Here is a 16644-nt window from a genome sequence, read left to right as displayed (position 1 = left end):
TTCCATTTCCGTCGTTCCGTTGGACACCACTCAGCTCATATTTTACGTGATATAATGTTTTGTTTGTTCGTGTGATGTTGTACTCATTGACTACGAAGTTGAACTCGTCTTCCGACTTTGCCTTGTTTTTCAGCGTCAAAAAATATATTGACCGTGACAACGTTTAGTTTTGTTTCTGCACATATACGGATGTCATTGAGTTCATCATCTATGTATGCTACTGGAATAGTGATACATTTGACAATGATTCCACCTGCAGCAACGGTTCCACCAACTCCTAGGAGCAAAACAGCGACTAAAACGCCCTGAATAGTCAAAAGATAATAATGCTTCCTAAGACAAACATTATATTGTAGTCTATCAATAAAACAGCTCGTTGTTACGTTATGTGGGTACAGTACCGTCTTGAATTTTCTAAACGCAATTTGCTTTCAAGTTCACAGATCCTGTTTAGGCAAAAGCCTTGTGGATTTTGGAGTTTGAGGCGTAGTGACATTATAACTCATACAAGTCCAATTAGATACGAAAGTTTAATAATTGAATTATGGCTAGCTGTCATACAGATGTGTGTGTGTGTGTGTGTGTGTGTGTGTGTGATTTAGATCTTTAACGTAGCTTTCACAATTTTTCAGTCGTATCACTACGATGTCTGCAGTGTGGCAGTTTATAGTGTTGTGGCTTGATGTCCTACCAGTCACATTATCCTGACACCAAGCCAACCAGTTCTTAAATTGACCTCTTAATGCTGAGCGCCAAGCGAGGCAGCTGTTAGTACCATTTTTGTAAGTCTTTAGTATGACTCGGCCGGGGATCGAACCCACGACCTCCCGCATCCAAGGCGGACGTTCTAACCACTAGGCCAACGGAGCGGTAATCATACCGATATACACCTCTAATATAATGCTGCAGTGTACGTGCTAAATAGCGATGTTATCAAAGAAAATTTCAGGTTCATTAATATCGTTTGATCAGGAATTGGTATGAAATGAAACATCCTTGTCAACATGATTGCTAGTCTGCTTTTTGTTTCTTTCGCCTGTTAACCATTTGATCGATCACTGTAACGCAACAAAACATATCTTTTCGAAAGATCATATGCTTATATTTCTTCGCAGATCAGAGTGATAGAGGGCATTACATATCACAATGAAATGGTACTAGAGGACAAGAAATATGTCTTGAGTGCTTTATCAAATAATATGATGGTATCATAGTAACAATCGAGTCTCAGGGGAGGGTTTAGTTATTCCGATTAATGTTGCACCATTCTAATCTCAATGAGCCTCAGCTGTTTGCGGGTTGGTGAAGTGTAATTTTGGTGTCCCTAGTGCAAAAGTTCTTTCTTGCATTATTGTTCTACCCAAATATGAACAGGTGTTAACCACCCAATGTAGTCGCACGTACTCTCTCTCTCTCTCTCTCTAGTTAATGGTATTAGTTTTCATTGTAATACACTACTTGTGCGCCGTTTACATTTACACCTTTAAAAGGATCATCAAGCACCAGTGACATCAGTTCAAGCACTATTGTGTATGTCTGCTTCATCTTGCCTGCTCTTAAGCATTTTTTAACGTTATGTGGGTTCCAATTGCTGTTGAAGAGGAGACATACTGGCTGAAAGTCCTGGTGGCTATGAATTGACTCCGAGGCCCTCACACTCGATGGTCTGTCTTGCAGTGAGTATAGTGGAAAAATGATTGACATACTGTCATGTGAAAAGGTAAGAGGAGGCTCCGCTGTTTTTACTATAGGCCTATAGGATGTCGATTTCACGGATAGAAACAGTGGCCCATTTATTACTGCTGCGAACGCGGTGATAAAGTCTAATTCATCTTTTTAGGGTTGAGGGAGATGATAGTGTCGTCATTTGTTATGACTGTAAACTTTGAAGGTTTTTGCGTCGTATCCAGCAGCATTTTCGCGACAGTTTCACTGACAGATTTGATGCAATTCTCTCAGTCATTAATTACATAATACCCTTCCTTTTCGAACGAAGAGGAGGGGTTGCACCAACGTTTAATTTGTCCAGTTATTCCCATAATGCATATTGACGAGATCTGATTTTTTGTGCACTGGCAATGAACTATACTCGCCCTGAGGCTCGTGGTGGTGAGAGTCCTCACTAAATAGAAGCATGGGTCCTGAGATACACTGCTGCCACAAAGGACCACTTATATTCATATTGTGCAAGCACTATAGAAAAATGTGTGTTTTGTGACCTGATATGGGTTTTTAACGTAACTTTAACAATTGTTCAGTAATATCGCTACGATGTCTGCAATGTGGCAGTTTAAAGTGATGTCTAGCACTGGGCCATCATGCCGCAGACATGTAGCATGATGTCCTACCCAGTAATATTATCCTGATGCCAGGCCGACCAGTCCTAACACTAACCTCTTAATGCTGAGCTCCAAGAGAGGCAGCTGTTAATACCATTTTGTAAGTCTTTGGTATGACTCGGCCGGGGAACGAATCCACGACCTCCCGCATCCGAGGCGGACGCTATAACCACTAGGCCACCGGAGCGGTTATATAGAAAAATGCTATGGTTGATAGTTCACTCCAACCTAATATTTGTTTAAGTCTATAGATTGTTCAAGAGCTTATGGATGCTGTGTTCCTATAGTCTACGACAGTGTAGTTTCCATTAGGAGACAGTGTATATATCGCTGTAGGATTCATCATAAACAGGAATAATTTGTAACAGGTCACATACTTTCCCATGAAGAATATCCCCGGTTTCGTTGATCTGATCAATGTTAACATAGGGTTGTAAGATGTTAATAAATTTGGGTAGCCTTTGTATTACGTATCTGGAACCTCTCTAGAAAGTCAATTATTTGTTGATCCAAATAAGACGATTACCTATGGGCGGTGATCTGTCAGGAAAGTCTCGTTTGTTTCGAACAAAAGGATAACCTACTTCCATAAGTGGAGATTAATATCAGTGTTGGAAGAAACATAGATTGTGATACTAACGCATCATGTTGACATTTGTTTAATTTCCTTGTACAACGAGTTTAACATTGACTAAGATGTGGACTGGCGACGTACATATTGACAAAACAACGGGCTTGGAACAATATACATTGCTGTCATCATGGGGTTCCTGTCAAATTAAATCCATTACATATTACCCCGCCCAGAATACGTTTACATTGTCAGCAACCACCAAGCGGCATGTTGTCCAGATCTAACATGAAGACGATTAGGCTAAAATGATTATGAGTATTTTAGACAAGTTGTAAGGTTTTACACGAACCGTATATATCATCTCAAATCTGTTGAATAAGTATCACTCTTTGCTTAGACATGCACAACAACAAGCTAGATTAAGCCGTTGGGGTGGCCAATATATGATCAAAGCTGACAATGAGCCTAAAGCGGATTAACTATGAGGGGTACAACAGCGAGCCTCTTAAAGCGGATTACAAGATGGCGATAAGCATCAATGTCAAAAACAATTCTCTAAGGATGCCTGTGCAACTGCCAGCTGCACCAGTGCACAACTCGCTCAAACAACCACGTTTAACAACGCATGAGAAAGTCGGCTCTGGCCTTTCTGCAGGTGGAATGCTAGCCGCGGAAATATCAAAAGCAGCACACGTGCTCGCACCATGCATGTTGTTCCAGCAATGCATAAGCAGATACACCGGAAGACCACGAAGCCGATAAAACGGCATTAGTCGACTGGGGAAAATCAAACAGGCGCATGTAGATTACGCTCAAGAACCGACATACTGCCATGATGAAAAGCACCACCACGTTGTCGGCGAGTAGGGCAACGACACTACTAGAGTTCCTGAGCCAAAACGACATGATTGCTCTGACAATTCCGGGATTGCCGCCGCGGCATTTTCTACTATCGTTTTTAGTATTCCAGCCAGCTGCTCTTTGATCCATTCTACCACATTTGATGGAGGTGGTGGGTCTGGTTTAGGTGTTGGAGTTGGCGAAGCTACATTGATTCCCGGTTATTGGAAGAGCATTATATGCCTCTGGATGCAAAGGGCATCTTAGTTATTGCTCTTAACCATGACCTGCATTCATCTTTAAAGCTTCTAATGCCATTTGGTATACCGTGGCCTATCCTTTCTCAATCCTCATTGGATCGGCTCAGGCTACTGCTGCTCTCTCAGTCAAACACGCACACACACGTATATATCTGAGACTAATATACATTTACGTAGTGCTACTGCCAAAGCACACGTGTCTGTTCTTGCACGCATGCATACTTCTTTTCTTCACAATATATATTCATACATATATAAATTCAGTTGAAAATATACTAAACTTCTTTATCATATCAACTAATATGTTCCAAAACATTACATGGTTAATTATCCAGCTTCTTGCAATATTTTCTTTTTATGTCCAGACAGAAAACTCCAGAACTATACTTATTCAAGTTTCAATTATCGCTCTATAAAGTTGTGATTGGATGTCAAAATAAATGGTATCTTATTTTAATGAAAACTCATACATATGGTAACTACAAAATCATGTGTGATTGTGTTTCATTTTAGTGTGGTGTGAATACGAATCTTGGATTAACTTTATTGACGTTTATAGTATAGTTCTTTTTCACTAAATTACTATCCTATAGTACAATGCTATTGACTTTCACGTGATTGAAAAATCAATACATATCGCGAAGTACAAAAGAAATAAGGACATGAATGCTTACGTACATTTCTATAATGTGGTAATAACTTTGAAAGATACAACTTTAAATTTAGATTCATTACGCAGAATATAGCACTACTGAAATTTACGAGATCTTGACATTATGTAAATATTATTCTAACATATGATTCGGCATTATGGATCATGCAGTAACTTTAGAAAGATTAGCTAATGTATATAATTAACTGAATGATTACGTTTTAATTTTAGATGGAACAGCGTTTGCAAATTGGTGCCGCAAAATATAACGTAGATAAATCGTTCTCTCTCTCTCTCTCTCTCTCTCTCTCAATAACAATGATGTCGACCATTGGTGCTCTACCTGGTGCATAATACTGCTCAATCTGGAAGCATGAATCAAGGCAAAAAGATGCATAGTTACAAGTAATAGACCCTCATCATCAAAGTTGATCCCTGTGCCCACTGTGATAATTATTTCGCGTTTCACTAACTGCTTCAACTTGACCTTTGTAATGCTTATTCGGTACTCATTAAATTGGATAATGATATATATGTTTCTTAGCACCATACCTATAACGAAAAGGTTGATGTGAGATATATTTTACATTATACTGGCATGGCTTAAATTGATGCAATTAGCCCATGTCAACAACTAGTTTGAACATATTAAATTGATGCAATTAGCCCATGTCAACAACTAGTTTGAACATATTAAATTGATGCAATTAGCCCATGTCAACAACGAGTTTGAACATATTAAATTGATGCAATTAGCCCATGTCAACAACGAGTTTGAACATATTAAATTGATGCAATTAGCCCATGTCAACAACTAGTTTGAACATATTAAATTGATGCAATTAGCCCATGTCAACAACGAGTTTGAACATATTAAATTGATGCAATTAGCCCATGTCAACAACGAGTTTGAACATATTAAATTGATGCAATTAGCCCATGTCAACAACGAGTTTGAACATATTAAATTGATGCAATTAGCCCATGTCAACAACGAGTTTGAACATATTAAATTGATGCAATTAGCCCATGTCAACAACGAGTTTGAACATATTAAATTGATGCAATTAGCCCATGTCAACAACTAGTTTGAACATATTAAATTGATGCAATTAGCCCATGTCAACAACGAGTTTGAACATATTAAATTGATGCAATTAGCCCATGTCAACAACGAGTTTGAACATATTAAATTGATGCAATTAGCCCATGTCAACAACTAGTTTGAACATATTAAATTGATGCAATTAGCCCATGTCAACAACGAGTTTGAACATATTAAATTGATGCAATTAGCCCATGTCAACAACGAGTTTGAACATATTAAATTGATGCAATTAGCCCATGTCAACAACGAGTTTGAACATATTAAATTGATGCAATTAGCCCATGTCAACAACGAGTTTGAACATATTAAATTGATGCAATTAGCCCATGTCAACAACGAGTTTGAACATATTAAATTGATGCAATTAGCCCATGTCAACAACGAGTTTGAACATATTAAATTGATGCAATTAGCCCATGTCAACAACGAGTTTGAACATATTAAATTGATGCAATTAGCCCATGTCAACAACGAGTTTGAACATATTAAATTGATGCAATTAGCCCATGTCAACAACGAGTTTGAACATATTAAATTGATGCAATTAGCCCATGTCAACAACGAGTTTGAACATATTAAATTGATGCAATTAGCCCATGTCAACAACTAGTTTGAACATATTAAATTGATGCAATTAGCCCATGTCAACAACGAGTTTGAACATATTAAATTGATGCAATTAGCCCATGTCAACAACTAGTTTGAACATATTAAATTGATGCAATTAGCCCATGTCAACAACTAGTTTGAGCATATTCTGCACATGCTATCGGATACAGAATCAAAAATCTTGGTGATGCATCTATATAAGCATCTCATTTCAGTCCATGTCAACCATATCTTATTCTTTACTGACTTGGGGACAGGTTTGTTTTTGGTGTTCCTTTGTCAAGCACTGTTCATGCTAGACTCATGAAATTGATGGCAATATGCATCTATGTTACCACCACAATCTCGTAACGAAATAGGCTCATTGTGACCTATATTTAAGTTATTACTGGCCTTTGTTAATGTTTACATTTAGATCCCAACCACGCGACGTTTTGACATGTATATGCACTATCGCACAAAGAATCAAAACAATTGGTGAGTGGATGCATCTAGACGTTATGGAACTTTTGCCGACTCACAGAACAGGAACACAAGTTAAGTGCTTGTTATAAACGTTGGGTTTATTATTTGGGGGTTTTCATTTTTAAAGAATAACTAACGATATTTTCTTTCATTACTCATTTTTCTACCCTGCAGTAGTCTGCAAATAAAACTTAAATGCTTTTAATACAAATATACATAACGATACCTTCATGAGCTCATTACTTAATTTTCCATGTATATATTCAGTAATATTGACTTAATACCTGCAATGTATTTAAGTATCCATATAAAGAGATATGGAACCAAATAAGTCTAAACTCAAGGGGTCAAATTATGGTTGTAAAAGCAATCAGTGTGGTAGAGGAAAAGAGCGAGATAACAACTATATTGTTAAAATTCTACATCTTGTTTGGTAAACGGTATCTCTGTATTCTATAGCACATGCTTAACGACTTTCTTAATATTTTTGTGTTAGAAAGTTTATTTCTTGGGTGCTGGTTATGTTTCAGTCATAAACGTGACAATTGGATGCTTTTCTTTTACTAATATACCACTGAATCCAAATGTAATTTTGCCCTACATTGTATGTTTCACTAACATCACCTAAATACCCGTGTTTATGGTCACACTGATTGATCCCTATAGACGTATATACATTCTAACCTACTCAGAAGGTCCTTTCTGATCAACACAGTCTGAAGCACGAGTAAATATGTGTATTCAATGGTAAACGTTCCATATTAATTACATAGAGTGCATGATAGGTGCACTGCACATTTCAATGAATATATTTATTCAGGTAAATAACTGCACGCTGCATGTTTTTCATGTGAGGAGTTAATCAAGGTCTTTATTGATACATAAACTACAGGCTGTCACTCCAAGGTTATTCAATAGCCACGACTTTCATCCAAATAAAAATTAGATTTTATGAGTGGATAAAGAACAAGGATCGTTAAAATATAATTTAAACATAGCATTGGTCTTCTTCATTATCGAATATTATATCAGCTTTAATATAAAAGCAAAGAAAATTTGTTTTAATATTTTGTCTTATATTCCATCTCACGCTAGGTAGGTAGGTATATAAGCAGGTGGGTGAGTAACTATGTGGGTTGTTTCAAAATATATCAGCATATAAGCACACTGCTGATTTTTTATTGCCAAATAAAAGTTAAACTTTCCTTAGTTACAGCTAATGGATATTTAGAAAGTAGAAGTGTGAGATGTAAGCGTTGAATCACACTCTGGTTGTTAGGGTTGTCTATCTTTTCTGCATCTGAATTAAATTTAAAACATAATCTTGTAAAAACAAACCATTAGAAGTTTTGAATATTGCGGTTATGTTCTAAACATACACATATCTTTATTTCTCCCTTGACTTTTGAAGGAGTCCTTATTGATTTTGACTGATAGCTGGATGCAGCATATCAGTATTTCCTATAATTGTGAATATAGGGTAACTATTCTCATTGGACTACTGGTTCTGTTTTGAATATAGACTTATTTCCATGATAGGATCAAGGTGAGATGGTGGAGCGGTGTGGTACATTTAACTGTGTAAATTCGGATGTATGTACAATGAATGTTGAAATTGTCAATAAATCAGTATCAATATGAATTGTTCTGGTGCACACGAATGATAACTATAAACACAATGTTCAGATAAGTGATGGATTAGCTTGACAAAAGACTCGTCTGGATCACTTTGGTAGTGGCGGGATGTGGCAGTGGTGTAGTGGTATGTATATGAACAAAGTGTTCACCATCCCTCTGGTTGTTCCTTTATTTAGAACCACATGAATACACTTGGCCGTTATGGAGGCCGTGTTGTAATGACTGGTTTGATGGCGATTGCATCACTGGTCTGAGAAAATCCCTTCCAGTATAACATACAGGTTCCGATACTTACTTTGCTCTTACGTTGTATGTTAGACATGTAGCCACATTCTATAGATGCATCCTGAATTGCTGCCCATGCCCAAACATATGTACGTACATCTGTCTATCTATTTTGTACATCATAAAGTTCAAATCAGTTAGCAACCATTGCAGACTACCACCACTGAATCTAAATTTGTTGTGGTGCTGTAAATAAATTATTTTGATACATAGTTCCACATCCACTCAGTTTTCTCTTTTTCCCTGTTGGATAGAAAATAGTTGCCGCATTTAAATAATTACATATATTGACAAGCATCGTCTGAGAATACTTTGTGCTTGTTTTTAGAACAAGTTTGGCACTTGATAATGCATTCAGCTTCAAGACGTAGCATATATTGTAACACGATGAGCACGGCAAACTTAAAATTAAACTATTTCACTGTGACTTATCTCACAGTATCATGTGTGGTTATTCCGGTGGTAACAAATCTGTTCTGATAGCAAAATCTTCAGCATGATGCAACGTAAGTGTTTTCTCACTTTTTTAATGTTGTATCTAAGCCATATTCTGTGGTCGGTCCTGGAGTATTTCCCATATTTTTACATACTTAAACACATCCACCTGTCCATCTTTCTGAACGACGGCCATACCATACCAACGTGGGATTTCACCAGACATTTTCTAATTGTGTCTAGTTTGTTTTTAACGAAAATGGTGCCAATCTCGTATCCATTTAGCCTAGCTAATTTGATAAATCTTCTCGCTCAAGAATATTAAAACTGGATACTACATTCAGCAGTTCAAGGGAAGACATTGTATGACTTTGAATTCTTGGAAATTCTTTCCGGACAGTTGAGCATCATTCACTGACAAATATAAATCTCTCTGCTTTTATGTGCTTTTGAACTACTTGAATAATGATTTGAATGAAAATGGTATGATTAGGCAATGTGCAAGACCGTCATTTATGGCAACCTGTTTAATAATTACTCATCTTAAATTTGGTCCAAGTACAATAGCCAATATGACATGTATACGTTGCTCAGTGATTGCTTTAATCACAGTGACAAAACCCATCATGTGATCTTTTCGATTGTACAGGGCGGGATGCATTGACTATCACTTTTACACTATTCTCTTGATCCTATAGATAGCAAAGCTCAGGATTGTAAGGAAATAGTAGTATAATCAGTGTATCCCATAATATTTCATGATTGAGAGTTTGTGAATACACTCCGCATTCAACTGATTTGCAATAGTTTTGGTCAAAGGTATGCAACAGACGTAAATCATATCCTGAGGTAGCTTCCATTCCTGTCTCATTAACAATTTTAACAAAAGAAAATTTGTAGTCACAGCGATTCTTATCCGCATGTGTTGTAAATCACATGATACGACATGGATGTACAACCATTATCACATGTAAAGGTAGCAAAAATTCTGTAAAAGTTTATATGAAACGACCGATAGTTTATTTCGTTACCACGTATGACGCTCATTCAAATAAAGAAACTGGTAAAACCAAAATAATTGAAAGTCAAACAAAAGTGAAAATTCAGCCAGGAAATGCACTCCACAATGGCAGAAATAAGAAGAACAAATATCACATCCTCAACGAATTCCATGAAAGCCTAAACTTCGCCAGGACTGTTAAATATAATGTTGATGGGGCATGTAAGTTTAGATTCAACTCCATCCCTTCTGCTAGAAGTATCAAAAGAGGAGAATCTTAAGGTAAAGCTGGTTCTGTTTTAATTTTTTTATGCAGATAACACTTACAACAGATTGTGAAAATCCTGCGTCATTGTGCTACAAGTTTGGTGCATTGTGATCATAATATTGGCCTATATTTCAAATGAAAGTCTCCAATTGACCTCTTTTTGTCAAACGGGACTTAAACACTGGTTTAGATTTTCGGTGCATAGAGGTAAGACTTAAATAACTCTGACGGCATCAAGAACTATTATTTCCACACAATAACATTAGTTCTGCATTTCCAATGTGCCCAAACTTTTTTGATAATTTCCATTTGGATGAAGCATATTAATTCTTGGCCCTCTGACTGAAACAAAGAAACCTAATTTGTGCACTAAATTTCGGTTAACAACATGGAGGATTATTAAATAATTGCTGGGTGTATAATATGCAGTTCACCATACTCTTGTTAATATATGAAGAAATGTGTCAAGTCTTATCTGGCTATCACCAACATAACAAGCAGAGTTAGCCAATTTTATACCATGTTTGTCCATATGGGTACGATTGGATAATATAAGTCAAAAGATTTGATAGATGCTAATGTGTCCACACATGAAAAGGCCAGATGATGAAAAACATCAAAGACAGAGCTACAACTACCTTGGTAATAAAGCCACATCTAACGTGTAAAAGTTTTTCTTATTTTATTAGCTCTTCTGATTATTGACCAGAAGGGCTCATGGGTGGTCTGTAGTCCGCCGTTCATTGGTACATTAGCACAAGTAATAATACTTCTCCTAAGCGGATTAAAATATTTCCCTCAAATGTTACACACATAGAGCCGCGCGCAATAACAGTTAGCGTCTAAACTTTACAGTGGTATGTGCGGATAAATTATCTGCATCAATTTTCCCAATTTAAAGAATACGACAAATCATAAATTAAACCGTCTATTACTATCATACAAGTTTTTGGATAGATTTATTGGACAAAACATTTTGTTTCTGATGACTGTATGGTATGATTTCAACACTCAGCAGTCGACAATTGTGATAAGCGAATGAGTCACTTTATCTTAATCAAGTCTTGAAATTTGCATGAGCAATGCCACTAAAAGATATTGTCGGTTGTTGTGTAATCCAATTTGTTCTTCCATATTAGTACCTGCGATCCAGTTGGTTCATATGAGCTAAGCTGCAATTGTTGACGCTAACTCCATGATCGTATCATAGCGAATTGCTCTTATGTAGGTTACGTGTTACTATAATTTATCGTTTTTTTCCGCGTGTCATCTAGGTAAATAAAGGGCGGCCAAGTGTAAAGACAGACTTGATTCCATCTGTAAAGGTTGCTTGGACTTCTGAAGCTGACACACAAGGTAATGGTAACTAAATGGCATTGTTAAAGCTATACGACTGAAATTATTTAGAGGTGTGCCTAGATACAGTATAAGCATCTTAAATTACGTACGATCCACCTTCGCGCGATATATCATCATCCTTCTGCGGTATTCCTGTTCTGGAATTTGGGTGCAGTCATAGTTAAGGAAAGTTCACATTTATGCTCGCAGTGGATGGATTTTATTTTGTCGCTCCAATTAGTAAGTTGCAGCATTATAAATTATTTCATAAATGACGACCACAGAGAATGGAATGTCCGTGTCGTCTCAGTTACAATATACAGTATCGAATGCTCTTTTTAAGGTGTATGCAATGCTGCTAAATACTCAAATATCCACTCGCTAACAGCATTCACATACCGGTATTGCAAGTGATGAAAGATAACTTTCAGAGCAAACAATTAAAACAGTTATGAAACTAAAATGTTAGTAAATTTAACGTGTTATGTGTATATTATGTTCTTAAAGTTTGTATGTGATTGATGTATGTGAGGGGGAGATTTACATACCTTCGTTTTGTCTAGATTTTAAGTAGCAACATGATCTTTTACATAGCAAGAGTTAACGTCAGTCTTGTCTGATATAAAGCTAGTCCCAATAAATTTCCCTCCTTCCGATGATGTATTTTCCAATGTAAATTCGTAGCAGAAATTGAGGGCTTTTCAGGGATCTGATTGTCTTAGAACATTTCAGAAATATTAAAAATTAGATGTAAAATTTAAATAGACTTTCGACAGTTTCATTGTCCTTTGTATAGACTTTAATTTCACACATTTGAGACGTCTTTTGTGCACTTAGCATCAGTTCACAATGTGATCAAATATGGTGAACGTTGTTTCAAGTCATGCACAGGGATCGGTTTGAATGTACGAAACACGTCGAGCTGCTTCTGAGTGCCACATAGTATGCTCTTTCTGAAGACAAAAACTTTAACAAAGCCAGAAATAAAGAACATTTTGAATCTATATTTCGAGAAGTAATCACAATAAAAAGAAGACAGAAACATAATTAACCAAGCTTCAGCATCCAAAACAAATGTCGTTCATGCAGAAAGAAAAGGAGAAAGAGAAAAGAAAGGAAAGCAAATTGAGAGATAAAGAGAAACAAATAGAGAAGGAAAAGTAAATTTAAATAGAGGAAACGAAATTTCAAATGGAGAGAGAGATTAAAGGGAAATACAAACAACGAAAAAGAGAATTAGAACTGGTCGACGGAACACTCCCCCACACTTTACTTACAAGTTTAGACTTTGATGTTACCAAAAATATTAAGTCAGTGTATCCTTTTCAGTTATTTTTTTCTTTTTAAAATGGCTAAATGAACATTTGACTTTATTATTAGAAACTGTATCTACTGGCAAAATTCGTAAAGTTTACATTTAAATGTCGATACAACAGGGGAATGGTTATGATACGGGTAAAACCAGTGTTTTCAATGGATATGAGTTGGTATATGAGGCATATCGAAGGTTTAGGAATTGTATAAAATAAACTGAAAAACTCATTTTTACTTTGCAAGGGAAGAAAAAGAGCTACATGAAAGGTGGTATTCAACCAAGAAGCCTGACAGAGATTGCGATAAACTAAGATAACTCATACTAATTTAAGGGTTCAAGAGGTGTATCCATAATGATGCCAAGACCTATCTTGATGGACAAAATGTGGAAAAGTTTGAAACTGCTGCCAGTACAGCTGATGATAATTCCTTGACCCGTACCGTTTCATTTGCCTATATGTCTCCTCAACAGGTTTCTGGTTTTAAAAGATCATCTCCGTATCATACTAGTTTCAAATTTCAATCTGGGACAACATTAGAAATGAAACATTTGATTCGACTGATCAGAAATCCTCATCTCTTCCAAGGTGCACTTACTGTAAACTACAAGGTCAGCAACCGAAGTCATTTCCTACGTGTACGTATTGCAGTAGGAAATAAGACATCTTTTCGGAGTGCTACAGGTTGGAAAATAAGCAGCATAATAAAGACAGAGCAATTCCATGTGCACCTATATTAAAAAGGACAATGTCACTGTCTTGTATTGTAAACAATCAATATCTTGTATATGAGTATATTAGCAACTAATTCATGTTGACCATAATATATGATCTACAAGATTTCCACAGGCTATTCCATTGAGAAATATTAAAACTAAAATGATAATAAAAGCTTTGATTAGGTGTGTTACGTATTTTATTCTTCCAACAGTTTTTAATTCTGATCAAGGATCATATACCATGTCTAGAATTTTCCAATTAGTGATACTTGACTTAGGCAAACAAGATTTTTAAATCCTCTGACCGTCATTGTTCAGGAAATGTCAGGCGATTATTTATCAGTTAAATTATTAAATAAGCTGTTATTGTTTAAAGACATTCACACAAATACAAATAAATTAGTTTGTATCCAGATAACACGGACTAAATACGTATTGAGACTAGGCTTAAAGAAGTAGGTCCACACTCTGATATTATTAAAATTATGTCCATATTTGCCCAGACAGAACTGAAACTTTATGAACCAAAACTCCATTTAACGTCATAGGAACAAACGGAGCACTAGTTTAATTATAAGCAGTAATAATAGTAATATTCAGATATTAACTATCTGAAAACACATAGCTACTTAGCAATAGGAGTTACTTTCCCATGGAGATCCATCACACCATCTCATCCTCTGCAATTCAACCACAATCCCTACTATTATGAAAACCTAGTTATGAAATACGTATCTGTCGCAGTTATGGCTATATTTACTGTATTATAAATAGTCTCCACTTTTCTACAACTGTTTAACTTTAGCTTTATCTAAGTGAAATATCGTTTCGCTCGAACTTTCCATCTTTATTAAATATAAGATTAACACATCATTTATATCAATATTATTTTGCATATCGCCTCCATTTATTACGACACGTTATAAATCCTATCTCTAATTGCACTGTTAATAGCTTATTAACCTTGGAGACTGTGTTTCTCATTACGTATTACACGTTAAAAGTTTGTTTTTCTTTATAATAAAAAAAAACAAAACATTTTCAATCAGATGTTACTAATTGTTTTGGTAAGCATCCGTCTTAAAAATTATCATCAATGGTCAACACCACCTTTCTTAAATTTTCTAGCAATAACAGCGGCTTAGCTCAAATCAAATATCTATCTCATGGTACTAGAATATTTATTCAAAAATATGTTACATTGTAAAATTTGTTACACTTGTTTGTGGATCTTCAATTAATTTTAATGCAAAATAAATATTGAATTATGCCTTTTTGATTTCATCTAAACCATTTGATGTCAGCTAAAAACTAACGACACTATTTACAAACGAGCCAGTAATTGTGGTTTTGTTCCCTGCAAACAACGACTGCAGAACGCTACCAGGACATTGTGATTCCGGATTATAATATTCGAGATAAATGGATATATGTATATATAACAGATGTGCAGTTTACATATTCTCAGACAATTAGTTTCACGTATGTCTGAATTGTATTAAAACTGAAATTATAGTTATGCATACCAATACTACTGAATAGATGTAAGAAAAGGTTACGGGATCTCCAATCTGCGTGTGTGACACATTCGAGATTGTTTCACATAAGTAAAATCCGCACAGCTGTATCAGTCAATTTTTCTGAATATAAACATTATATATCTAAACTTATGCCACAAGGTTACTGAGTAAGTGGTTAAAAAACAAGCTTCGATTGAAACAAAGTTAACCTCATTTGCAGATGATAACAGTACTTCAGCAATATCGACGTCAACACAAACAACTTTGCCAGCAACGACTAGCTACATGTTACTGCCAACAAGAACATCCAGTATGACACCATCTAGTGGCATATTGGTGGCAGCAAAGAGTAAAAACAGTGTCATCGTTAGTAATGCAGTAGCAACATCTGAAAGCACATCTTCATTGACAAAAGGACCCATCTTTGCAGCTTCATCCAACACCTTAACATCATCTTCTTTGTTGACAGTTACTATTCAAACAACTCCCAAAAGCTCATTCAAGACAATCAACACCGCAGTTACTAATTCAACTCAATCATCAGTGACATATAGTAATAGCAACGTCTCTCTTTATGATACTACAACTGCAGGCAAGTAAACATACATGTTCTTTGCATGCATGCTATATGGCAGAGTGCATCAGGTTATGATATTTGTCAATATGTTTGTTCTTTGTTTTTCCACAATTAACTATTACCAATATTTGGAAGGTACTTGCATTTCAGAGCAAGGAAGTACGTAAAATCTGAAAGGTTGAAACGTCGAAGATTAAAGTTACTTAGGCTGCAAAAGGAAAATTGTTTCAACACAATGAGTTCACTTGTATACCATTAGATACATAGAGAGGACATTGATTAACCTGTAGCATCCCACACCTCTATATATTTGTACTATCTCGTGGCACCCTTTCAATATGAAATGATGATACCATCAAGGTGAGTGTCCAGGTATCACGTCCATGTATGCTTATACTGTGATTCATGACCAACAGATCCAAATATACCATGTCTATGTGCGAAGTAGTAAAATGCTGATGACACATTTCTGGCAGTTATCTATCAGTTGGGAATTTCATAGTCATGATCTTTTATAACTGCAAATTAATTACATTGGCAATGTCAAATTAGCTAATGTGGCAGCTGAAGATACATACCAATACCGTTCACACATATGTAACAATATTCCACTATCATCAGATAGAAGTGACGTCTGATAAATTTCAGATCATGTATGTTTACAAGAATTTTCAAAAGGAGTGTGTAAAACTGATATCATAGTG

General features: G+C 35.9%; 1 protein-coding gene across 2 annotated transcripts in view; it reads left to right on the top strand.

Annotated features, from left to right (window-relative positions):
* The window catches only part of LOC149770732 (uncharacterized), a 113415-nt gene that overhangs the window by 72403 nt on the left and 24368 nt on the right, over positions 1-16644 (top strand). For both annotated transcript variants that reach the window (XM_089949187.1, XM_089949186.1), the window contains exons 6-7: positions 11748-11829; positions 15584-15955. In XM_089949187.1, the coding sequence (XP_089805313.1) occupies positions 11748-11829; positions 15584-15955 (454 nt within the window). The remainder of the gene's footprint in view (positions 1-11747; positions 11830-15583; positions 15956-16644) is intronic.

The sequence above is a fragment of the Sinohyriopsis cumingii genome, unplaced genomic scaffold, assembly GCF_028554795.1.
Source record: "Sinohyriopsis cumingii isolate HCF-2022 unplaced genomic scaffold, ASM2855479v2 utg002441l, whole genome shotgun sequence".
Taxonomy (NCBI): Eukaryota; Metazoa; Mollusca; class Bivalvia; order Unionida; family Unionidae; genus Sinohyriopsis; species Sinohyriopsis cumingii.
Note: the sequence above shows the minus strand (reverse complement) of the source record. Positions and strands in the feature narration are given on the sequence as shown.